Below are 27546 nucleotides of genomic sequence, written 5' to 3' on the forward strand. Positions count from 1 at the left end.
TTGGAGCTAAACTCTGCAGGGCTGTGGACCTCCAGGAATCGAGTTAAGGCCACATTCAGCCCAAGATTGTTTTCTATGTGGGTTCTTAGCATTTTGGAGATGCTCTGACCCGGTCGTCCAGCCATCACAATTTTGCCCTTTTCAAGGGCACTCAAATCTTTCTACTTGCCCATTTTGTCTCCTTCCAACACATGAAATTCAAAAACCGACTTTTCCTTTGCTGCGTAGTACACAGCAAAATATCCAGTGTTGTTTAAGAGTTGTTTTTATGGTGTTAGGCAAGGCAAGGCAAGTTTATTTATATAGCACATTTCGTACACAATGGTAATTCAAAGTGCTTTACATAAAAGAAAGTAAAATAATCATGAAGAAAAATAATAACAGAAATAAAACAAGCAATTTTAAAACATAAAACAAGCAATTTTAAAACATTGGAAATGATTTAAAAATTGTCTTATTTAAAATGAATTAAAAACAGTTAAAAATAGAAAATGGTTTTACATAGAATACAGTGAATACATAAAATACAGTGCAATCAGTTCGGACATTGCAGTGCTCATTCAATAAATGCACAGCTAAACAGATGAGTTTTGAGTCTAGATTTAAATGTGACTAATGTTTTAGCACATCTGATCTCTTCTGGAAGCTGATTCCAACTGCGGGCGGCATAGTAACTAAAGGCGGACTCCCCTTGTTTTGTGTGAACCCTTGGTATTTCTAACTGTCTCAATCCTAATGATCTGAGTGGTCTGTTAGGTTTATATTCAGTGAACATATCTGCAATATATTTTGGTCCTAGGTCATTGAGTGATTTATAAACGAGTAAAAGTACTTTAAAATCAATCCTAAATGTAACTGTAAGCCAGTGTAAGGACCTGAGGACTGGTGTGATATGCTCAGATTTTCTGGTTCTAGTCAGAATTCTGGCAGCAGCGTTCTGGATGAGCTGCAGCTGTCTAATGGTCTTTTTGGGAAAGCCGGTGAGGAGACCATTACAGTAGTCCACCCTGCTGGTGATAAAGGCATGAACAAGTTTCTCTAAGTCTCAACCAGAAACAAAACAAGAAATAAATCACTGATTTTTTAGATGATAGTATGCTGATTTAGTTACTGCTTTGACATGGCTACTGAAACTAAGGTCTGTCTCCAGAATCACACCAAGATTCCTGACTTGATTTTTAGTTGTTTGTCCCCTGGAGTCAAGGTATGCATTCACCTTGAAAACTTCATCTTTGTTTCCAAATGCAATAACTTCAGTTTTTTTCCTTTTTTAACTGAAGAAAGTTCTGGCACATCCAACTATTAATTTCATCAATACATTGGCAGAGGGAGTCAATGGGGCTGTAGTCATTTGGAGATAAAGCTAGGTAAATCTGTGTATCATCAGCATAGCTGTGATAGGCAATTTGGTTCTTTCTCATTATCTGACTTAGTGGGAGCATATATAGGCTAAACAAGAGCGGTGCAAGAATTGAGCCTTGCGGGACTCCGCATGTCATGGACGTCCACTTAGACTTATGCTCTCCTAGACTCACATAATAACCTCTCCCTTCTAAATATGACCTGAACCATTTGAGTACCATCCCAGAAAGCCCGACCCAGTTTTCCAGTCTCTCTAATCACACCAAGATTCCTGACTTGATTTTTAGTTGTTTGTCCCCTGGAGTCAAGGTATGCATTCACCTTGAAAACTTCATCTTTGTTTCCAAATGCAATAACTTCAGTTTTTTTCCTTTTTTAACTGAAGAAAGTTTTGGCACATCCAACTATTAATTTCATCAATACAGTGGCAGAGGGAGTCTATGGGGCTGTAGTCATTTGGAGATAAAGCTAGGTAAATCTGTGTATCATCAGCATAGCTGTGATAGGCAATTTGGTTCTTTCTCATTATCTGACTTAGTGGGAGCATATATAGGCTAAACAAGAGCGGTGCAAGAATTGAGCCTTGTGGGACTCCGCATGTCATGGACGTCCACTTAGACTTATGCTCTCCTAGACTCACATAATAACCTTTCCCTTCTAAGTATGACCTGAACCATTTGAGTACCATCCCAGAAAGCCCGACCCAGTTTTCCAGTCTCTCTAGTAGTATGTTATGATCGACAGTGTCAAATGCAGCACTGAGATCTAGCAATACCAGCACTGATATTTTGCCAGAGTCAGAATTTAAGCGAATACCATTTATTATCTTAATGAGCGCTGTCTCTGTGCTGTGATGCAGTCAGAAACCAGATTGAAAATTGTCCAGGTATCCATTTGAGTTTAAGTATTTGTTCAACTGATTAAAAACTACCTTTTCTATAATTTTGCCTATAAAAGGAAGATTAGATATTGGTCTATAATTGTTCAAAATGTTAGTATCAAGATTGCTCTTTTTCAGGAGGGGCTTTACAACTGCAGTTTTCAGGGAGTTTGGAAATGTCCCAGAAAGAAGTGAGGTGTTCACCACTTCTAAGAGATCTGCTTCTAAACAGTTAAGCACACTTTTGAAAAAAGATGTGGGAAGTGTGTCAAAATAGCAGGTTGACGATTTTAGGTGCTGCACTATTTCTTCCAAAATTTTGCTATCAATTGCTTCAAAAATAGACATAGTAACAATGGTTGAAATGTTTAGACCCCTACTGATGATTAAATCTAGAGTGTGTCCACCTTTGTGTGTGGGTCCAATCAGGTCAAAAGTGTTTAGAACCGTCATCATTTCTTTTGTAGTTTTGTTTTCTGCATTATCTATGTGAATATTAAAATCCCCTGCAATAGCAAAACAGTCAAACTCTGAGGAAATCATTGATATAGCATTTCTGTGACCTCTTCAACAAAGGCTGGAGAGTATTTTGGAGGCCTGTAAATAATGATAAACAGAATGCATGGAGCACCTTTCAGCACAATCCCTAGATATTCAAAAGACAAGTACTCACCAAATGACATTTGCTTGCATTGATAGACATCTTTAAATAGAGCAGCTACACCTCCACCTCTCCTAACAGTCCTGCACACACTCATGAAAGTAAAGTTAGGAGGGGCTGCTTCCTTGAGGACTGTTGCACTGCAGCTGTCTTCTAGCCATGTTCCATTTAGAAACATAAAATCCAGATTGTTTGGGGTTATAAATGCATTGATTAGAAATGATTTATTTTTTAGTGAGCGAATGTTTAAAAATGCTAACTTGATGGCAGTGCTTTGTGTCTTTACATCAATCTTAGTTTGATGCCTTATAGGCCGCAGATTAGATGAGTTTGCCCTTGAGCTTGAAAAGGCCTTAGACTTTCTATCACGTGATAAAACTGAATAGAGAAAGCTACAGGCACACTGGGTTCCCGCTTGTTCTTTAAACATTTGTGAATGTTGCTGCTATTATAGCGGGGACCCGACACATATCACTGAGAACTGCTATCAATTGTTTTTGGTTCACCTACAACAGATGGAGGGTTTGGGCCCTGGTGTTGTGGCAGCGGTCAGAGAGCTCTCACAGGAGCAGGGCCCACAGGCTTTGGCGGTTGGGGGGCCCACCGTTTTTTTGGTGATATTTGCGGGCTTGCAGCGAATGAGTGAGAGAGTTTAGTCCCAGCATACACCAATTCCTCCATTTTCTGTGAGAAGCACAGAAGTGGAGATGCTGGAGAGAGGGATAATGTGTCCGGTGAGAGGGGCTGTGTCTCTGGTGTTTTCGGTGGCTGTGATATGTTTGTCCTGGCTTCCCTGGCTGTTTTCCAGAAAGTCGTCCTTGGGTGCTGAGTCTTGTATCTGTTTTGATACATCACAGTCTTGTGAGGAGCTCTGTGGGCAGGGCTCAGCCGGGATGATAGTGTCCATCAGCAGTGCTTGTTGTGGCTGCATGGTGTTATCAGTGTCCTTGTGGGATATGTCAACCACATGATGACTCGGACCTGGTGTGTGTGTGTGCTGAATGAATTGACATACTCTGCTGAAGAATGGCGTAAGCAGAAGTAGATATTGACTTAAGCACTCTAGCTCCAAGTTTGTTAGGGTGGAGGCCATCCGGTTTAAAACAGTTGTCTATGGCCCCAGAACAGATTGAAGTTGTCGATGAAATTCACTCTTTTTATATTGCAAGATCTTTGTAGCCATGTGTTCAGCCCAAGCAACCGTGAAAACATATTTTGTTCCCCTTGCTGGGATTGGTCCACTGATGAACAACTGAACTTTGAGTCTTTTAAGTGTTTCAAAGAGTTCACTGAAGTCCTTCTTAAGGAGTTCTGACTGCTCTTTCCGAATATCATTCTACCCCACATGGATGATGATTCGATTTGCAGTCTTGTGCTTCATCAGAATGTTCTGAAATTCCTTGTTCACATCAGAAACCGTTGCTTGAGGAAGGCAGCATGTTGTTGTAGTCCTGCTACTGATGTTTCTGATAATAGAGTCACCCACTATCAGAGTCCTTAGCTCGGCTGCGCTCTGAGCTGAATGCTGCTGTCTGCTCGACCTTGAGCGCCTGTTAGTAGCAGTGTTAGCTGCTGGCTGATCCGATCCATATTTAATCACATTTGGGGATTCCTCACCCGCATTCATTAATGCTTCAAATCTGTTCTCAAGATGTATAGGGGGTGGTAGAATACCAGTATTCACAAGCCTTGTCATAGTCAAATCTGGCGTAGAGGATGCTACGGCAGCAATACGAGAAACTCGTGACAATCTGATGTCTCGTGTTCCTTTGGGTCTCGCTCCCTGTTTCTGCCATCGATCAGTGTGGCGATCAGTTTCAGCTTGTTCCTCTACACTTGGTATAAACTGTTGAGATTCAGAAGATTCATGGGACTCACCGGCTGTATGCTGAGAGGGTCCATGACGACAGTCTGCTAGGTGTTCTGTCTGTTTTGAAAGTCCAGCAAGTAACTTTGTTTCAAGAACCACAATCCTTTGTAGAAGTTTGCAGCAGTTCATGCAACAAGTATATTCAACAGGAGGCATTTTCTCTCTCTTCTGTTTGAATGTAGGCAGTTGTTTTCCCGTCTCGAGTCCGGAATGTAAGCTGCTGGCAGTGGGAGGCAAAGTCTTCTTTTGTAGTATATAATTCCAGTCCCAAAGAGTTTTTAGTTTTAGTGTTTGTGCCAAAAATCTGTTGTTTGAGCACTGTGCTGATCTGCTGAAGTAAAAATCTTAGAAAAATCAGAGAAGGGTACAGAAATAAAAAGCAAAGCGCAGAGCAGTAAGCTAGAACGTCCGAACGGTAGCAAAGCCGGAAGGATGTTCCGGCTGTTGTTAATTTATCAGAGTTAAAAAGTGTTGATTCTGGTGTTGATTTGAATGCCATTAACACTTGCAGTGTAAATCAGTGGTCAGAGTCAGTGTAATTACAGCGAGTTGACCTAACTGACACTGGTGATGAGTTGATCCAATTTCCGGTCCTTGAACATTATTTCCTTTTTGATTAATGGCGGACGACCACGAGGAGAGGAAAGTGTTTAAACAGGTATAATATATTATAACCATTTAAACTGACCAATTTTCATGTTTAGTTTACGTTTCTCACCATTCTGAATAATATTAGTACGTTTCTCAACATTGCCAGAGTGCTAACATTATTTATTTTCAGATACCACGACAGACCACCGACAGGATCTCAAGGCCATTTAGCAGCAAAACTTGTTAGCTAGCAAATTGAGGTAAGAATGGAAATGTTTGTTAGTTAGCAGTTTTAAATGTAATTGCACTTATTTTAGAATCTGTGGTAGATAACAAGTCAAGTCAAGTCAAGTCTGCTCTGTCAAGTCAATTCTTCCACATGTACAGTACATACATACAGAGAATCAAAATTGCGTTACTCTTAGACCCCCTGGTGCATACAGATAACACTAACAGTAGAGCCTAAAAATCTAGATCAAATATAAAATAAGATACAACTATACAATAAGGGAATGTAAAAAAGACATATAATAAAACATTTAAATAAAGTTAAATAAAGCAGTGCAAGGCACGTGGCAGATAGAGTGCAAACCAGTGAACAAACAGTGCAGATAAAAAGATTTTTAGTGCAAAAAAAAGCTTATTCAGCCTGATTAAAGTGACAAAAGGGCTCAAGAGCAGTTATTTTATTTAAACTGCCTGATGAGGTGGTAGAATGATGTCAGTTCCATGGTGAATGAGGTAGTGAACAGATCAATGCTACACAAAGTGACTGGTGCATGTCATCGTATGTTAGTGGAAGGGGGGGTGGAAGGACCTGGGGATGTGGGATCTGGGGGAGGTTCATAGTTCAGTGGTGCCTGGGGCAGAAGAGGGACAGGGAGGCAAGTTCGGGAGAGAGTTCAGCTTCCTGACAGCCTGATGGATGAAGCTGTCCTTCAGTCTGCTGGTCCTGGCCTGGAGACTCCGCAGTCTCCTCCCTGATGGCAGCAGACTTAAGAAGCTGTGTGACGGGTGGGTGGGGTCACCTGCGATGCAGAGGGCTTTGCGAGTGAGACGGATTCCGTAAATTTCCTGGAGGGAGGGAAGAGACACCAATGATGTTCTCAGCTGCTCTCACTATGCGTTGCAGAGTCTTCCGGCAGTGATGCGGCTAGTCAGAATGCTCTCGATGGTGCCTCTGTAGAAGTTGTACATGATGGGGGGTGGGGCTCTGGCTCTTCTCAGTTTGCAGAGGAAGTAGAGACGCTGTTGTGATTTCTTGGCCAGTGCTGCAGTGTTGTCGGTCCAGGAGAGGTCCTCTGTGATGTGCACACCCAGGAACTTGGTGCTACTCACTCTCTCCACACGGTTGATGGTCAGAGGAACATGCTGAGTGTGCGCTCTCCTGTAGTCAACAACAATCTCCTTTGTCTTCTCCACGTTCAGAGAGAGATTGTTGTCACTGCACCAGGCCAGGCGGCTCACCTCGCTCCTGTAGTTTGTCTCATCTTTGTTGCTAATGAGACCCACCACAGAAATGTCATCCGCAAACTTAATGAAGAGGTTGGAGTTGTGTGATGGTGTGCAGTCGTGGGTCAGCAGAGTGAAGAGGAGGGGGCTCAGCACACATCCTTTGGGGGCCCCAGTGTTCAGTGTGATGGTGCTGGATGTGTTGCTGCCGACCCGTACTGCATGAGGTCTTCCAGTCAGATAGTCCAACAGCCAGTTGCACAGCGAAGTGTTGAGCCCCAGCTCGACCAGTTTGTGAATGAGCTGTTGAGGGATGATTGTGTTGAATGCTCACCTGAAGTCTATGAACAGCATTCTGACGTATGAGTCCCTTTTTGTCTAGATGTGTGAGTGCTGAGTGGATGGCAGTAGTGATGGCATCATCGGTCGAGCGGTTGGACCGATATGCAAACTGGAATGGGTCCAGGGAGGTGGGGGAGGGCAGACTTGATGTGGTGCATGACTAGCCGTTCAAAGCACTTCATGAGAATGGAAGTAAGTGCAACAGGACGGTAGTCATTGAAGCAGGATGGAGATGGCTTCTTCGGGACTGGAATGATGGTGGTAGTTTTTTGAAACATGTGGGAACAACAGCCTGACTAAGTGAGATGTTGAAAATGTCTGTGAAGACATCAGTGAGTTCTGCTGCACAGTCTCTCAGTACATGCCCAGGAATGTTGTCAGGTCCGGAGCTTTGCATGCATTGATCCTGCTGAAGGATCTGCTCACGCTGTCCGGGGTCAGCGTCATCACCTGGTCACTGGGAGAAGGTGGAGTCTTCTGTGCAGTGGAGCTGTTTTGTTTCTCAAAACGAGCGAAAAAGGTGTTCAGCTCGTTCAGCAGAGAGATGTTGCTGTCACAGGTCCGTGGTGGGGGCTTGTAGTCCGTAATGGTCTGTATCCCCTGTCACAGGCTCCGAGTGTCTCTGCTGTCGCTGAATTGATGGGCTATCCTCCTGGAGTACTGTCTCTTAACCTCTCTGATGCCGGAGGATAGGTTGGCCCTGGCTGTTCTCAGGCCCACCTCATCTCCAGCTCTGAATGCAGCGTTCCGCGTCTCCAGGAGTCTCTAGACGTCCCCTGTCATCCACGGCTTCTGGTTAGCCCGGACAGTGATGGTTTTTGTGACTGTTACATCCTCAATACACTTGTTGATGTAGGCAGTGACAGTCTCTGAGTACTCCTGGAGGTCAGTGGTGTTATTGTAAGTGGTAGCCTGCTTAAACATATTCCAGTCAGTTGTGTCAAAGCAGTCTTGAAGAGCCTCTGATGATCCTTCCGGCCACACCTGAATCTGTTTTTGAACTGGTTTGGCAACTTTAATGAGCGGTCTGTATGCAGGCATTAGCATGACAGTGATGTGGTCTGAGGCACCAAGGTGGGGGAGGGCTTTGTAAGCTCCTCTCTGTGTGGTGTAAACAGAATCCAAAATATTTTTACCTCTTGTTGTAAAGTTAATGTGTTGGTGTATTTTTGGAAACACTCTCTTTAAGTCAGCATGGTTGAAATCTGACAAAATCCCCAGCTATGATGAGAAAAGCATCGGGGTGTCTGCTGCTTACTGATGTGCTGGTGCAGTTCATTTAGTGCATCGTTCCTGTTGCTGTTGTTGTTGTTCGGGGGAATGTAAACCAGAACGAGCAGTATAGCAGTATATTCCCTCGGCAGATAGAACGGCCGACACTTAATAATCATAAACTCCACCAGGGGTGAGCAGTGTTTGCAGATCACAACAGCATCGCGGCACCACGCATCATTGATGTAAACACAAAGCCCGCTCTGTCCGCTCGATAGCATGTCAGCTGGTCGAGCTGAATAGCGCAGTCCAGAACGCTGTTGCTAAGCCATGTTTCCGTGAACACAAAAACACAACAGTCTCTTACAGTCCTCTGAGTTGAACGTAGTAATCGGATCAAGTCCAGTTTATTGTCCAAAGAGCGTACGTTAGCCAGTACGATGGTGGGGATAGATGGCTTGTGTGGATTCGCTGTTAGCCTAGGCCGGATACCTCCGCGCTTGCCCCTCTTCTGCTTCCTCTCACGCCACTTGTGGCGCCTCCGCTGTGGGCGAGATGCATCAGTGGGGGTCGGTGATGATGTAGGCCTCCGGAGTAGACTGAGGGCCCGCAGCTGTTCCGCATGCACGCGACTGTATGCACGCTTACAGTCAGGTAGACCCGATGACAACGTACAAAAACACTGCGACACGAAAACACCGTTTTGTCGGTGGAGAGAGAAGCCGCTGCGTGTGGATGCGACGCCATCTTGGATAAAAAGCCATAATTTCTGTGATTTGTGTACCAGTTTAATGAGTTAAATTAACGCAGCATCCATATTCCCCTTCTTGGGGCTCACGTTTGTGTTTCCAAAAGACATTGTAATGCATTTTTGTCTCCAATATTTTAGTATAACTGTGCATTGTTCCACAAACAATCTCTGACTATTTAAGAGAGCAGCAATCAGTAACGGGTTTTTTTTTGTTTTGTTTTTTTTAACTTGGACCTTGAACGCACAGCTTCTGATGGTCCGAGGAATTTACATAAAATATATTACTCTCGTCTGCAAAGTAAAAGGCAGCAGAGATAAATCATCAGATAATCCAGCAAGAAGTGTTTTGCTGAACTGCCAGCATATGACTATGAACTAATATGAATTCACTCATCATATGAAACACGTGTTTGACGTGCAATAGTACATTGCAGTCATCTGCAATAGTAGATACATTAACTTACAATTGATTTGCTGCAATTTCACTTTAATGTAACGTTAACATTTGCGGGGTGACAAATGGAGCTTCTGACGAGCAGCTCACTGGATTTTCTTTAAAAATAACAACGTCATAATTCGCATTTTTCTTGACCAACAGTTTTCGTCATGTTCATTAAGGCGTGAAGAAATTATAAAAACTGCACAGCGATAGTACGTTCCAAGACTTTTTCACTGAAGGTAAGCTAAGAATCTTGTGCTACTGCCTAGAAATGTACTATGCTTGAGGTATAGGGATTGTGTATGTTAACACTTTACAATAAGGTCTCATTTGTTAACATTAATGTGCAAACTAATAATTACTAACTTTAGTATTAGTTAATACAAGTATATCTATTTGTTCATTTTAGTACATAGTGCATTCATGTTAACAGATAAGACTTTTGATTTTTATAATGTATAAGGAAATGTTGAGATTAACATTAACTAAGATTATTAAATGCTGTAGAAGTATTGTGCATTCTTAGTCCATGTTAACTAATGAAACCTTATTGTAAAGCACCAGATGTTAACTTGTTAATATTGTCAAGTCACATGACATGAAATTCATGGGTAAGACTTAAGTGCACAGATCTTGTGTAGAAAACAATATTAAGTTTAGCATTAACCATTTTTTTTTCTTTTTACATTGAAGGAGGATCCCCATCCGCCATTATTTCTCTCTGTCCTATCCTGAGAGACCCATTTTTATCAAAGGGCTATGTAAGAATCTTTTGTATTGCTGTACTTGTAACACAATCTAGTTGGACATGAAGTTTTGATCACCTTTTTTGTGGCATAATTACTATGTTCGACTCATTTGCACATTCATGATGTCTTAGTCCTAAAACAACACTACTATCCATTTTGGTGGTAAAGGATAAAAAAGTAACCTTAGAAATCTTGAAATATGCTTTGTCATTAGACAAATCAGGACTTTGCTCTGTTGTCCAATGCTGAAACATCCAACAAGCTTCTTAAAATTTAAATTTAAATTTTAAATTTAAATTTATGCATTTAGCAGACGCTTTTATCCAAAGCAACTTACAGTGTATTCAGGCTATCAATTTTTACCTATCATGTGTTCCCGGGGATCGAACCCCCAACCTTGCGCTTGTTAACACAATGCTCTACCACTTGAGCTACAGGAACACTCTTGAGAGGTGGGAGACTGCATTCAAACAAAAGATCTTCAATGAAGCCCAGTCTCTTACTTCAACAGCAGAAATTTGGTGTCTTCTCAATGCAGCAGGTGGACAAGGATCTGAAAATGGTTGGCATGATTTGTGAGGATGTCAAAATCTCATATTTGCTCTGGTTACTTGTTATTGTGAGCACTAAATGTTTGTTTTTGTTTTCCTAAATCGCCCACCACCCCCTAAACATCTACTCATTCAGATTGGGACAGTGACGTCATCTGTCCAGCTACAGTTGCATCTCCTGCTCCAGGGAAAAAGAAGACTAAGATCAGTCCAACAGAGGCCGTTGACAGACTTGTGCATTTCCATAAGGTAAAACTAACAATACTGTTGCAAAGTCATTGTGAATGTTTAAATGCAGTGGTTTTCAAACATATGGTCCTTGGGATCCACCCCTCTGCACATTTATCTAGACACTGGCTTAAAGTGTCTAAATGTTACTTTTGGACTCTATAACTTGATTGCATGTTCACGTGTATTATATTGACCTACAGCTCTTGATGTCCATGTACAACTCTGTGTTCTAATGCAGTCAGTCACATAGTTTGGTTTGACTGAGGGTGTACCAGCAAATTTAATAAAAAAATTAAAAAGAATAAAAATAAATTGTGAGGGGTGGTAAGGAAATTAATTTAATGATGTACTACTTTCACTGTAATATACAAAGCGTAATATCAACTGGGCTTTTTTTGGCACGTATTGGGTTAAGGTGTGTTATATATAGTGTGTTTTATTATGCATTTATCGTTTCACATTGTAATTAGTTTTTTTTTTTGGTTTTATTTAATCTAATTTCTTTGTGCTTTTTTTCAGTTCTGCACCAGTATTGAAGGCCATCTCAGTGGGAGGGAGGGCCACCAGCCATTCCTACTGGAATCAGGAAGGACTGGGGGCAGGATCGTCCACTTGCATCGTTGTGGACAAGCACCTCATCCCTTGTGTTGGAACCAGCTCCTTGAGTGCCTTTTGAACTTTTTCAAGTTCACTATGTCTTCAATCTGTCCTACAAGGAAGCCCTGGTGTCAAAAGCCAACAGCTTGAAGTTCTGCACTCTTTTTGATCTGCAGTGTTTATATGTTTCAGATGATGGTGAATATATTGTACCTTCTTTTGTCTTGGTGTAATTGTTACATCTGTGTTGAAAATAAAATTTCAAACTAATACAGCCTTGACTTTTTCTTTTTTAAACAATGCACACAGTTATTTTTAGTCAAATACAGATTACACTTAATTGCCTTAATCAAGCTTTGTAGGAACACTATATTAGTGTGGAAATAACAAGTCTCTTGGTGTTAAGATTATTGACACAACTAGTGTGGTTTCAACACTAACTTGGTGTAAATGAGGGGGAGTGAAAACACTAATGGTTTTAACGGTGAACACTTACAGTGTTGTTTTTACTCTATGCAAGTGTAAAAAAGTAACACTATTTAAAGTGTTAGTTTAACTCTATCTAGTGTGGACCTATATAAACCCAGAAAATTAATTTTCTCACTGTGAGTGTTACGTTAACACTTTCAAATTTGCTGTGTATATCCCACTGCACTGAAGGTGCCAACGTAACAATGTAATTAATGTTGTTAATTTCTCCTGTCAGTGGTTTTGATGTTGTGGCTGATCAGTGTATGAAATTATAAACTTTCATTTAAGAGATGTCTGTCCAAACTGATTTTGTATCTTTCAGGAGGACCCAAAAGAGCTGAGTTTCTGGCTGGAAGATCTCTACACCCCTGGTTATGATTCACTGCTCAAGAAGAAAGCAGCTGAAATGAAGAGAAACAAAATTTGTAAAATGCTTGCAGCCATAATTCTGTTAGTTTGTGTGGTTGTGATTATTATTACAGTGCCAATAGTGGTAACACAATCAAGAGACTGATGGAGCTATGACAAGCGCTAAAACTGCCGCTATTCCAACTACAATCTGACAGTTCAGGTGAACAACAGCAAGCACTTCACATCATGTACGAGTCCTATGATATCAATAAGGGTCTCAATATGATGACTGGGATGTTGTCTAAATTGCATTTTGTCTATTGTGATTAAACTTATTCCACCAGGCTTGTGGTTTACTAAAAATTAAGCAATACCCACATTGTTCGTTTCATTATTACAAATGTTTCGGTTTTTTTTTTTTTTTTTTTTTTTTTTTTTTTTTTTTGGGATAACAACTGGCCTTATGGTGATAAATATATTTTAAAATGCAATTATTTAAATGGAATTTAATTAAAATTGGATTACGGCTGATCTGGAATCTCAGCACATTGGCCTTTATCGAGACAATGGACTTTTATTAAGGGAAGTGGAGTGTTTACATTTTAATATCAGTTCTACTTACCTGCTAGTTTCCTGCTCTGCAGTTTTAGTTTTAATGAACATTGTAATGCATACCTGCAAAGTAAATTCCCCAGTGTTAAATCAACACCGCTCAGTGTTAAAAGTAACACTGAAGCAGTGTTACAGGGTGTCTACAGATATGAACAAGTTAAATTTAAGGCTTTTAAAGACCTTTTTAATACCACCTGATATACATACATACGTATAATGTAATATTTTATTTGTTAAATGTCAAAAGAGGTATATATATTGGGGATTGGATCAACTTTATTAAGCAAAATGTTACATAAAAAAACATTTTTTTTACAAAATCAACTTTATTAAAAAAAATTTAGCTGTCAGAAATGCTATTTATTATTAAGATATACAGAAAACTTTTCATATCAGCAGACAATATCCCATACAAAGTAACTCCACAAAAGCTTTCTGGTGGTGTATAATTTATTCTGAAGCAATATTTTATCTGTGTTCTATTAGCTTTTACATGTAACTGCATAGTTTTGATATTAACCTCAAGATGTTATTTACCTTTATAAAGGCCATTTTTTAAACCTTAAATGTATGCATCATATTTCATGTCAAATTCTTACAGTTGATATATAGATTCAGTTTACACTAAGGCTCTATACTAAACAAATTAAATAATTTACATTGCACAGTTACAACTGCAATAAATCATGTTATAAGATTAAGGTTTTAAATACAATTTTGAATATACAACTGAGAAATGTTGGGGGAAAATACATACTTTTAAACATACAAAATGTGCCAGTAGGTGGCGGTAAGTCACTTAACGATTGAGTCATTCAATTAACTGATTCTTCAAAACGCTGAATCATTCAGTAACAAAACACCGCTGCCTGCTTGGAAATTGCACAATACTTCTGCTGTGGAAGTTGGAACTATTTTAGTTGGTGAAATGGAACAAAACAGTCAATATTGGGTCTAAAATGTAAGTATCTTAATTATGTGACTACTTTAAAACTTATTTAACTAAAATCAATTTAACATTGGCAATCGTGAGAATATTTGGCAATTAGCTCCCTTGTCATGGTATGTTGCTTAACTACATCATGTTACAAATAAAAAAACTCAACATTTTGAATATTTACCTCAGTATGTTTCTTCTGTGAGTTTCTTTACGTGTCCCGTTCATTTCTTTTGCTCATTTCATACACTCATTTGATTTGATATCTCCATTAAAGTGTCTTACAAAGAGACAGACAACAGTGCAAACCTAAACAGTGCGACACTGATACCAGAAATACACTATCCATTATCAATCAATATTTATGTTGAATGCAATAAAATCAGAAGAGTCATTCTCATGTTTTGATGCTTCACTGGTTATTTTTGTCACTTAAGTTTTAATCAGGCAATTTGTCCAGTCGGGCAAGTAAAATTCTCGAGCCATTTTTCAGTAAACTTGCATTTAAACTAGCTAGTAGGCTAGTCAGCTAACTGTAGCATGCAGTAACTACAGTGGGAAAATCTGTCTGTCCAATGATCGTAAACAGTCACTGGGTCCGTCAGACTGGAGAATTTTTTTGCAGTAATGGGACGAAAATATTTAAGAATCTTTAACAAACCCATCGAATCTGAATTTAAGACACTTTAAGACTTTTTAAGGTCTTTTATTAGGAAAACTTTAAGACATTTTAGAACATGAAATCTCTCTTATTACAATCCAGACTGACTTTATTTCTCTTATTGGTCTACAGTTCTAAGAAATTAACAGGTTTAAATTTTATCGAAAATATTTGGTTACCATTATGGTGATGAGTGTTATGAAAACATAATTTGATAAATAAGAATGATCAGGTGATGTGGTTTGCACTATCAAGAAGTCGTCCGGTCCTAGCACTAACCAAAACATATGCTGGTTCTTGATGTCTGTGGGTGTGTCTAATTCCCGCCCCCTGCCCCCACAATGTGATTAAAATTTCACATTGTAAATATCTGATCTGTGGCATAAAGGTTCTGTTGGTGAAAATAACTTAACAATGAAAAACCGCTTTTGTATAGTGACGGGCTAACTGAGTGATGACAGTCTGCTATGTATGTCATCACTCCAGTAAGCAGAGAGGGGACCAGAGACCTGGGTAAAGTTGGTTTTATATTCGCACATTCAAACTTTTGCACATATTTCCACATTCAATAACTTTCTTATTATACGTGCAATAAGGTTATTTTTTGTTATTTATTGTGAACCTACTTCAATTATATATATATACCTACTTCATATTATATATATATATATATATATATATATATATAAAATTTACAATCGTTTTTTGGCATATTTACTTGTCCACTGAATGTCCAATGTAGTGCGGGAAATTCGATTCGACCATCTAAAAAGTTTCTTTTTTTTTTCATTGTGTGCAAACAGACAACTACATTTTAGCCAACTACAGATGTACCTGCAAATATCACTCACATTATGTCTTCTAATGCTATAGATTTTCCTTAAGCAACAATAAAAATAGAATTATAATGATGATGTTTGAAAAGATGTTTAGGTAAAGAAAAAGAATTAACGTACAGAGGGGGGAAAAATGATTTGATCCCCTGCTGATTTTGTACGTTTGCCCACGGACAAAGAAATGATCAGTCTATAATTGTAATGGTAGGTTTATTTAAGCAATGAGATACAAAATAAAAAAAATAAATAAAAAAAATCCAGAAAAACTATTTTAAAAAAAGTTATAAATTGATTTGCATTTTAATGAGTGAAATAAGTATTTGACCCTTTTGACTTGGTGGCAAAACCTTTGTTGGCAATCACAGAGGTCAGACTTTTTTTTGTAGTTGGTCACCAGGTTTGCACACATCTCAGGAGGGATTTTGTCCCACTGCTCTTTGCAGATCCCCTACAAGTCATTAAGGTTTCAAGGCTGTCGTTTGGCAACTCGAAGTTTCAGCTCCCTCCACAGATTTTCTATAGGATTGAGGTCTGGAGACTGGCTAGGCAACTCCATGACCTTAATGTGCTTCTTCTTGAGCCACTCCTTTGTTTTCTTGGCCGTGTGCTTTGGTTCATTGTCATGCTGGAAGACCCATCCACGACCCATTTTCAGTGCCTTGGCTGGCTTCAATGCCCTGGCCCTTACGGTACATGCCCCAGTCCATCGTTCCTTTGATGCGGTGCAGTTGTCCTGTCCCCTTAGCAGGGATGGTGTTCTTTGGGTCATAGGCAGCATTCCTCCTTCTCCCAACACGTCGAGTTGATGCCAAAGAGCTTGATTTTGGTCTAATCTGACCACAGCACTTTCTCCCAAGCCTTCTCTGAATCATTCAGATCATGGATGGGCAACTTTGATAGGGACAAGGGCCAGCATTTTTTCTACTTTATACCAGGACCAGATTACTAATCCACACCTTTTACACAGTTTTAATCAGTTTCCTTTTTATTGAAGGAAATTAAAGTATAATTAACATAAATTGTTTATTTAATTAATTTGTTTTAAATTATAACATTTGTGCAGTTGATAATTCAGAAGGAAAACTTTGTTGTCAGTTGCCAGCAATATTACAAGCCAATGTAAACATCTCACTTGCATTGTCAGTAAATTTGCAACAAACAAATGTACAGTGGTCCTATTTTTTTGATTTGTGGCCTACAGAACATTCTCAAAACAACCTTAGAGGACAGTTAAAAGCTTATTCAAAAATAAATAAAAATAATAGTAATTTCAAATGGTACTATAAAATAACCAGGTATCTGCAGGATTTTTAAAATCAAATTTAAGACTTTTAAAGACCTTTTTAAGACCTGCACTTCACATTTCAGACTTTGAACGATTTGTAAGAAGAGGGATGAGTCAAAAAGTATCAATTATTATATTAATTTAAACAATTATTATCAATCAATTATTATATTAAATAACATAGATATATCTTAGTATCTTAATTGTTTTAGATTTTTATAATGCATTAGCTTGTTGCCGATCTACTGGTTCACATTTAAAAATATGTAGCAATAATAGCACATGGGCTTCAAATTCATTCTCTGCCAGCAGGTTTCACTTTCGGAGCGGCAGAATATAGCGGTTTCCCCGGTAACTGCAGAACACAAAGCAGCAGCGCCTGACTTTTAAACATGCAGCACAAGTTTATTCAGTGAAATCACAGTTTAATTGTCATTTTAATCTATTTAGCAATTCTTGTCTTTCCATCCCCAAATTTAAGACCTCTTGAGTTTTCATGGCCTTAAATTTAAACAATTCAACTGAAGACGTTTCAAGGACCCGCAAAAACCCTAAGAACATGTAAGAATGTTAGTGAATGTTAACATTAGAGTGCACATCCTACTACAGGTCTCGAAATTAACTTTAGGAGTTAGGAGCACCAGCAAAAATTTAGGAGTACCACAACTAAAATGTGTATGTGTAAATATATATATATATATATATATATATATATATATATATATATATATATATATATACACACACACACTATATAGGGCTTGACATTAAGTCTTATCATTCACTTTTCCAAGTAAAAGTCGCTTTTCCGGAATACATAGGATTTTTGTGTTATAAATATAATTTATTCTGAAGCAACATTCTCATGGGTGTTCCATCAGCTTTGACATTCAAATCTGCATATTTGTAATAATTACCCCAGCGCTTTTTTTTCGACCAGAGTATTTATTGCAAATCAGAATTCAGGCAACCACTGGTCCCACCATCGATGCTGTTCTTTCACATAAGACAGCATCATTGTTTTCAAAGTCGGGTTGATGCATTCCGTGAGTTAAGTTTGTGGTTGGTAGGCAGTCGTGAGCTTTTGAACAACTCCCCATTGCTTGCATACCTGGCTAAGTAAATTGGAAGTAAACTGAGCCCCTCTGTCAGAAACAAGGTAAGCAGGAGTGCTCCATCTTGTAAAAATCTCCTCTATCATGATCTGGGCAATTCGTGGTGCCTTGGCCTGCCTCAATGGGAACAACTCCACCCATGTAGAACAGTAGTCAACTACAACTAAGCGGTGCTCATTCTGCCTAATGCTCTTTGGAAATGGCCCCATGAGGTCTACTACAATCATATAACCTGGTTCAACGATGGGTGTGGATTGGAGGTGACCGGATAATTTGCTCACGGATGGTTTGTATTGTTGGCAAGTGATACATTCTTTGCAATGCTTCCATACATCAGATCTTACACTTGGCCAGTATACCATGTCTAGGAGCCTAAGTAGTGTTTTTAGTCTGCCCAAATGACCACTGATAGGACTGTCATGGGCATAATGCAAAAATTCTTTGCATAGGTCTGAGGGAATGATGAGTTGCAGTTTCTGACCTGTTTGTCTGTCTGGCATGCTCCGGAACAAAATACCATTTTCAAGCATGTAATGTACACAAGAAATGTTTTGGGACGTCTGTGATTTTACCTTTAAGATCAGCTCCTGGATCTCTGGGTCCTTTAGCTGTGCGGCAAAGATACTAGATATGTCCACTGGTAGGTTGGTTGGTAGGTTGCTTGATTTGGTAGCTCTTACAACTGTCTGAGGTTAGTTGTTCTGGTGACCTAGATAACACACCAGGCACTATGTTGCACTGGCCTCTATGATATTTGACTGTAAAGTCATATCCTTGTAGCCGTATTGTCCAGCAGGTAAGTCGCGATGAAAGCTTGGGATGTTGAAATACCCAAGTGCAGTGCAGTGTGATCGGTAATGACCTCAAATGTCCTCCCTTCTAGATATGGCCTCCATATTTCAACTGCCCAAATGACTGCTAAACACTCTTTTTCAGATACTGAATACGACTTCTCTGCTCCTCTGAGTAGTCTGGATGCATATGAAATTACTCTTTCTCCATCCTCCCTTTTTTTGGTAAGTACTGCACCCAGTCCAATCTCACTTGCGTCCATTTGCACCCGGAATGGTCTATTGAAGTCTGGCGGTAAGCGAACTGGTACCTGAATCAAATCCTGTTTTATGATGTTGAAAACTCATTGACATTCTTCTTCCCAAATCCGGGTGGACTTTTTTTTTTGTTTGAGGGCATGTAAAGGTGCTGCAGTTGTTGAGAAATGTGGAATGAAACAGTGGTACCACCCAGCTAATCCCAAAAATCTCTGCACATCATTGAGAGACTGTGAAGTGGGAAAATTGTTGTGATGGCTGAGACATTGTTGGGATCCGTCTTAACTCCCTCTGCTGAGATTACGTGACCTAGGTAAGTGATGTTGCGTTGCATGAAATTACATTTTCTGAGGTTAAGTGTAAGTCCAGCCTTAGGTAAACACTGGAATACCTGAGTGAGATCATAGATGTGCTCCTCTTCATTTTTGGAGTACACGACTACATCATCTATATATACTCCAGACAACACTTGCCTTTAAGGTCTCTCAATACAGTTTCCATAAGTCTCTGAAATGAGGCCGCTGAGTTTTTTAGGCCAAACGGTAAATGCAAAAATTCAAATAAGCCTGCAGATGTCACAAATACTGTTTTCTGTATGCTATTCTCTTCCATCTCAAGTTGCCAATAGCCGCTTTTGAGGTCCAGTGTACTGAAGACAGTAGGGCCATGGAAAGATTCCAATATTTCATGGATCTGTGGCATGGGATAGGCATCAAGATGTGTTTTGGCATTTAAGTGTCTATAATCAATGCACAACCTGAAACTTCCATCCTTTTTGGGTACAACAACAACAGGCGATGCCCATGAAAGTGAAAAGTGACGTGATATACAGCCAAGTATGGTGACCCATCGTGCTCTGTATGAGTACACGCATTGTGCACACACACACACACACACACACGCACACACACACACACACACACACACACACACACACACACACACACACACACACACACACACACACACACACACACCCGGAGCAGTGGGCAGCCATTTATGCTGCGGCGCCCAGGGAGCAGTTGGGGGTTTGGTGCCTTGCTCAAGGGCACCTCAGTCGTGGTATTCCCGGCCAGAGACTCGAACCCACAACCTTAGGGTTAGGAGTCAAACTCTCTAACCATTAGGCCACGACTTCCCCATGGTGAGACAGATGGTTGTATGACCTTTTTGTTATGATCAACAGTTCCTGAATTTACAATATGGTAAACCATATTGAGCTTAACTGAACTTCATAGGTGTGTTTTTGATTGCACCCCAGCATCATGAGCACCATAACCCATTTTAGATGTTACAGGCCCGAATGTTGAAGTAATTGATTTGAATTTGGCTTCAAGTTGCACATCCCTTCTTTTCAGACAATCAACCATTGATTGACCAAGTTCCTGTACAGAAATTTCCACAACTTTCTTGACTCTCTCACATTCATGTCCCATTTGATACAGCAAACGATCTTCCATCCCTTTACATTTGTTCTGGAATTCCTCTTGTGATACCCAGCCACTCATCTTCGTCACACATTCATCAACTCGTCCCTCCAACGCATTGAATCTATCAGTAAGTTGTTCAATAAGGTTGGTAGCGGAATCAGAAAACGTCTCTCTCTCCGTTGCAAGTGGGGTTGGTGGTGGAAAAACAAACTCAGAGCCATCAACTATGCTGTCTTCACCTTCATTTTCAGAATATATGTATAGATCACTAAAGGTAGTTATTAAATCTTTGAGGGTTTCTCTGGGTGTGGTGAATGAACCAGATGTAAAATCTACCTTTGGCACACACTTATCCTTATCCAGAGCTGTTTGATCTGCCATTGTATATTAACTGTTTTCCAACAACTAGTCAGGGTCCCTGTTTGGGCGCCATTTATATAACCGTTACTTTAATCTCAAAAACAAGTGTTGTTATAAATCTTTTTAGGGAGGGATTCCCTAACTAGATTTTGTCTAAGGCACAACAGATGACGTCAATAAGGCAAATTAGCTCTATGTACTGCAGGCAATAACTAAAACAAGTTACCTATAAATAAAACCCCAAGTAAGTGCTTCTCATTCATTTACCTCCTTTTATCTTTCAAACCCCTTTATAAACAATACTACAAACATACATATTTCGCCAACACAAACTCATAACAGCATATAAATCAAATCTTATCTGTTCTGATGATGATGATGATGATGATGATGGACAATAATAAAGAAGCTGAATGTTCATTCCACACAGTGTAGAAATCAGTGTCCATGAAATCCAATGTTCAAGAACACCATCCAAAGATGTCCCCAGTGCAACACATAATCCTTAGTGTAGATACCAATCCAAACAACGAGCAGTTCTTTACAAACAGGCATAGGAATATAAGGATAAATCCGCAGAAATAAAATGAAATAAATCACATTAGAAAAATAATTATATATATATATATATATATATATATATATATATATATATATATATATATATATATATATATATATAATAAATGTTGGAAAGAATTATATTTCTAATGATACTTTTAAACATTAAACTAAACCACCAGTAGGTAGGGGCAAGTGACCGTCTAATCGTCTTAATGAGTGAGTCATTAAGACATTCATTCAAACATTTGTTCAAACGGATGATTTGCATCCGAAATCGCATACTCAGTAAGTAGGTACTTAATTTCAATAAGTACTTACTTAACGAGCGCTAAAAGAGTAGGTACTCTACAGCCAAATCTCGTTGAGTATGAATGCTATCCGCCATGTTTACATTATCATGTGACCTATGACGTTATAACAAGCACAACAACTTCAAAGATATGACTGACTGCGACAGGTTTAATATCTACTATCTGTAAATATTTTGATGTTGATGCAGTTTGCTCCTTTCGTGGTCTTGTTGAAGAAACAGATGCCCTTTTATTGTGATTGTAGTATAACCAATACATTTTGTGTTTTTATATTTTTAACTCTACTGAAATGACCCACAGTTTAATCCTTAAATATTAAACACCTACTAATATCAGCAGCAAAACAACCAGTATCAGATCTATGTATACAAGCATTTGCACTTTTTGTAATGTCTGCACAAAGGAGACGTGGATCAGCTGCTAGAAGATCTCGCCTTTGGAGAACACTGTTTATTTTACACTCGAAAAATATAAGTATTACTACTTAGAAATTAAGATTACCCCAGAAAGCATTTCTAGCCCACCCCAACACTTATGAACAATAATAATGATAAATGGTGACCAGTAATTATATATTTTTTGTAAAACAAATTGTAATTTGTTTTGTCATATGCCATAGCTATGCATGACTTCACACAAATGCAGCAAAGATGAATACATCTAAATATTCAGTCAAGTAATGAATGAATGCATGTGTTAATGAAACAATTAGGCCATATTTTATTTGCTGACAACAACAGGAGACAGGAATAAATGAGTAAAAGAATAAATACAATTAACCATCACAATAAATAAATACAAGTCAACAACACATAAAACAAAGCTTTATTCAATCATTGTTCTGTTTTTGAAAGTTTACAGATGGTGAACCCACATCCACGTCCCTCTCTGCTGTAGTCAGACTGAATCTGATCATGGATGGGAAAGAGACATCGAGGCTGTCCTTGTCTGAGTGCACAGAGAGGATGAGGAAGACCATGATGACTGCCCTGAACCACACAACTCTGAACAAGAGCAGGAGAACACATGTGGGACAATCTGCCTGCTGCTTTGTCTGCTCCAAACATCTGTGTGCTGCTCTCCATGAGCACAACTACCTGTAAAACATTTGCACAGAGTAAAACACTTTACATCTCATGTTGTCAGCATTATATTTATTGCTAAATTTAATTTCATATATTTACAAATGCATGCTAATTTGATAAAGCTTCATTAGTTCTGTGGTGTAGTGAACTGGACTGGTCAGCAGAAGGTTGCTGGATCAATCTCTGCAGTCGTCACCACCGGTGTGTCTTTACTCCCGGTGTCTCCAGAGGGATTGAGGTCCCTGTAATAAGATCACTGTAAGTCACTTCAGATAAAAGTGTCTGCCAAATGAATGAATGTAAATGTGATTTTTGTAAATGCTTTTTTGTGTCTTGGGCACAAACGCTCAATAAAGCTGCTTATTTTTTAAAGTTTTTTTCTTCAAAGTACTACTATAATATTCATGCATGCATATTTCATACAGTTTCTATTTGGGGCTTTAAAGGGTTATGTGATGATGAATACGTTGGTTATCATCACGTGAACATCAGTTCACAGTGTTATTGTGTATATTGATTTACGGTATGTTATGATTATGATTTGATGTGTATAGAAACAATGTCATGTCTAAAGTTCAAATTGTATTTTGTAGGCAAGTACAAGAATTGAACAGAAGCTTTGAAGTTTCCATATTTATTTTATGGTGCATATGTTTATTGTTTAATACAGTGGTTCTCAACTCCAGGCCTCGGGACCCACTGCTCTGCACATTTTGAATGTTTCTGAATCTGACACACTCAGTTCAGTTCATGGATCTCTCTCCTAATGAGCTGATGATCTGAATCAGGTGCAATAAATAAGGGAGACAAACAAAATGTGCAGAGCAGTGGGTCCCGAGGACTGGAGTTGAGAACCACTGGTTTAATACATTTTATAGTCTAACTCAGTGGTTCCCAAACCTGTCCTGGAGGACCCCCTGCCCTGCACATTTTGTATGTCTCCCTAATCAGACACCCAATTTAGTTCTTGCAGTCTCTACTAATGAGCTGATGAGTGGAATCAGGTGTGTTAGATAAGGGAGACATACAAAATATGCAGGGCAGGGGGGCCTCCGTACAGAACACTAAGCCACCCCTATTAACTTATCTGTCTGATCCTGTGTTTGGGAGGGGAGTGTTTTGATGACGTAAACATCCTGATCTGCTAGGTTAATTAGTGGTTAGTCCATTTACTGGGACAGAGATGAATATGGATGCTTGGAAATTGTATTATTTGGAAGGTGTATTGTTTACATTTGATCAATGGTGATATTCATGATTATGATTGTGTGTTTAAATGTGTATCTGATTGGCACTGATGCAGAACTTAATGTGTATTCTTTGTAATGAGTGTTAATTTACCCCTACAGTTGGTCTGATCCGCTAGTGTTTGGCAGGAAGATCACATACAAGTGATCGCTCTGGGTTTACTGAGGGGAGGTGAGGCCTTGGATGGCCAAGGGCTGTAACAGGTGAAGCCCAATGCAGGGAATGTGTATGTCTCAAGTGAGTCTTAATTGTCGTGGCCAGGTCTGAAGCCTTGTTTTGCTGCTCTCAGCATGTTTTATTTCTATGTTATGTGAAGTTCATTTGAGTATTTTGTTGGACTATTTTTGTTTATTTTGAACTTTGGTGAGAGCACGTGTGACGGGACTGTCAGTAAATAAATCACTTGGACTTTACAGATTGCCTACGTTGTACACCACTTATTTAATCTGTTCCCTGGCCCTACGGCAAAAATACATTACAACTCAGGTTAGCTGTAAACCAACCAGCTCATCCGATCTCTGGTGGCAGTGGCTTTCCGACAGGTTAGTTCACCCAAACATAAATGTTTTTGGTCAAGTTTCTCCTACTGGTTTGGTGTGTGTGTGTGTGTGTGTGTGTGTGTGTGTGTGTGTGTGTGTGTGTGTGTGTGTGTGTGTGTGTGTGTGTGTGTGCAGCTGCAACACAAAGGTGATTTTGGTCAAGTTTCTCCTACTGGTTTGTGTTCATACAGTATCAGTCAATGGAGCCTGACTTTCAGATTCTTCATGACATTATCTGATCTGATTATCTGACATTAGCTTCTGAAACTCAGGTTTCATTGACTGATGTCATATGAACAGAAACCAGCAACACAAACTTGACCAAATTCAATGTCTTTTGGTCTTTCTCTAGATGTTCTCACTGGCTTTCTCACTGATGATGAAGAGACCACAGCAGCATCCGGTCCTGATGAGGCAAGAAGGGCAGATGCAGTGATGGAGCGTTTCATTCATGGCACTGGACCATTTTCCAGGATGATGCTGTGGACTTCTCCATCCTCAGTGCACACAGCAGTCTGCAGACATTTCAGATCCTGCAAAGATGCACAAACACAAAACAAAGCAGTCATTTAACATCAGTGTCATTTCATATCTGTATTAGAAGTAACAAAATGACTTTATATTTTGGTTTCAGGTTTTCCTTTTTTTTTCACAAATGCCGCCGTCACCTGCTCCACCACAAAAGATCTTCATCAAATGAACAGCAATCAAGAATCAGAAAAGTGCTGTAATAACTCTGTTTGAAATTACAATAATAAATATGTCATCTGTCCCTGTAACATAAGAGTCAGTCTCCTCTGTGATTTATCTGTGATATACTGCATTTACATGTTGTGTTAACTCACTTTTTATCTAACACACATGTTCCTCATTTTATCAGTGGTACTAATGGTCAAACGATGATAAACTTAGGTTTACTTACTCTTTGCAAGTTTTGTTTATTACTTACATTCATCTAAAGCAGTGTTGACAACAGTGAATTCTACATAATAGCTTCTACATAATAGCGCACACACACATCTCACTCAGATGTCTGTTCATGTTATGATTTGCTCATCTGCAATTCTCTTGGAACATTTTCCTGTCATATATTAAATAGACATTTAATCTTCTTTAAGATGTATATGGTTTATGTAAATCCACTTTGGAGACGTATATGTGCTTTCTGGAACTCCGCTGTTCGCTATACATAAAACATGTTTTCACAGATTTTTTTTTTTTTTTTTACAAATATACTGTAACGTTACTGGCTGGCGTCTTTACACATTAACAAATCAACAGTTTACTCTACAGTAGCTCAACAAATATGATTTTAAGACATGGGAACCGTGTTTTGGTTTATAATACTCACCTTTGTGAACACCCTTGTCGCTGCTCTCCTTCACGTTCGATGATGACGTATCCTGGGATTGAATAGTATCCATCAATGAACACTGCATAATCTGGGGTGAAGCAGTAGGACATCCGGGGATTTCTCGCCTACTGTTTTATGAATACTGCGGTTTCGAACGTACTTCTTTCTTCACATACTCCTTTTCCCTACTATATAGTAGGCAAGAAGGCATATTAGAATGCTAATTAAGTATACGCACATCCAAATCTCGCGAGAATTAGTCAATTCTCGCCTACTCTTTTATGAACACCGAGGATTCAAACATACTAATTTGCTCGCCTACTGCTTTTTCCATACTATATAGTAGGGAAGTATGCCATTTCGGACACGGACGCAGCCGCAGCTGTTTATGAATGGATCATTGAATCTTTGACTCAACCGATTCGTTAAAAACGCTGAATCATTCAGTAATGGAAACATGACTGTGTTCTCGTGAAATGCACCATAGTTCCGATGAGATCTTTGTTTGGAACTATTTTCGCTGCTGAAACAGAACAAAAATAGATAATATTGCGAATAACATGTAAGTGATTTAATTTTGACTACTTTTTACAGTTTACTGAACTGTTGTATGAAATCAGTGTCACATTTTCAATCTTGATGGTTTTATTCAGGATATTCTGGAAAACTGCATTCTTTGTAATGTTACTTAACTGTGGCATATGTAATAACATCTTTCCACAGAAGATTTAAAAACTAAAGTGTTAATGTGACAGCCCTGTTTAACAGTGTTCTTTTCATCCTCATCTCTTTATATTTTCCACGCTAGTTATCTCCCTGTCACATGACAACGAGCGCATTGAAGGAGTGATTGACGGCTAATATTAACCAGCCTAAAATTTGCTTTAAACGTAAGAACATAAAGTTTAATAAATTATGTGATAGACCGGTGACTATATGAGCTCACAGCAGGAACATACTGTGTAGTAATTAGCCAACGTTTTGTTGAGAAATGAAAACTGGTCGCTCCTCAACAATTATTTGCACTCGCACAAATGCTCCCAAATATATTTTGAGGTCACACACATTAAATTTAGGGAGCATACGCGACTAAAATGGTCACAATTTCGAGCCTTGTACTACGCTGAAATTAATACGGGGAGGGTCTGGAAACTAGCAACCTCACCTGGGTGGAGATCGTATAACATCATAAACTGAAAGCAATCTTTACGTGACTCTTTTTCAAATATTTTTAAAATGATCATCCAAGTCTAATGTGATCCAGCGGGCCATACTAAAAGACACTGCGGGCCGCCAGTTGCCCATCCCAGCAAATGTTGATTAAGATGTTCTTTGGCAAACTTCAGTCAGGCCTGTACATGTGCTTTCTTGAGCAAGGGGACCTTGCAGGCGCTGCAGGATTTCAGTCCTTCTCGGCGTAGTGTTACAAATTGTCTTCTTGGTGACTATGGTCCCAACTGCCTTGAGATCATTGAAAAGATCCTCCAATGTAGTTCTTGACTGATTCCTCACCGTTCTCATGATCACTGAAACAGGAGGTGAGATCTTGCATGGGGCCCCAGACCGAGGGAGTTTCAGGATAGAGACACGAGGCAGAGGTAAGTGAATCCGAACACAGTGTTTATTTCAGAATCACAAGTGCAAGGTGAG

The 27546-nt window shown here is 39.3% G+C and overlaps 1 protein-coding gene across 1 annotated transcript in view; it reads left to right on the forward strand.

The window, feature by feature from the left end:
* Positions 1-13365, forward strand: part of minar2 (membrane integral NOTCH2 associated receptor 2) — a 50734-nt gene extending 37369 nt beyond the window's left edge. The window contains exon 3 of the mRNA XM_042732064.1: positions 12482-13365. Within this exon, the coding sequence (XP_042587998.1) occupies positions 12482-12673 (192 nt within the window). The 3' untranslated portion in view covers positions 12674-13365. The remainder of the gene's footprint in view (positions 1-12481) is intronic.
* Positions 13366-27546: the final 14181 nt, after the last annotated feature.

Source organism: Cyprinus carpio, chromosome B10, assembly GCF_018340385.1.
Source record: "Cyprinus carpio isolate SPL01 chromosome B10, ASM1834038v1, whole genome shotgun sequence".
NCBI classification, from domain to species: Eukaryota; Metazoa; Chordata; class Actinopteri; order Cypriniformes; family Cyprinidae; genus Cyprinus; species Cyprinus carpio.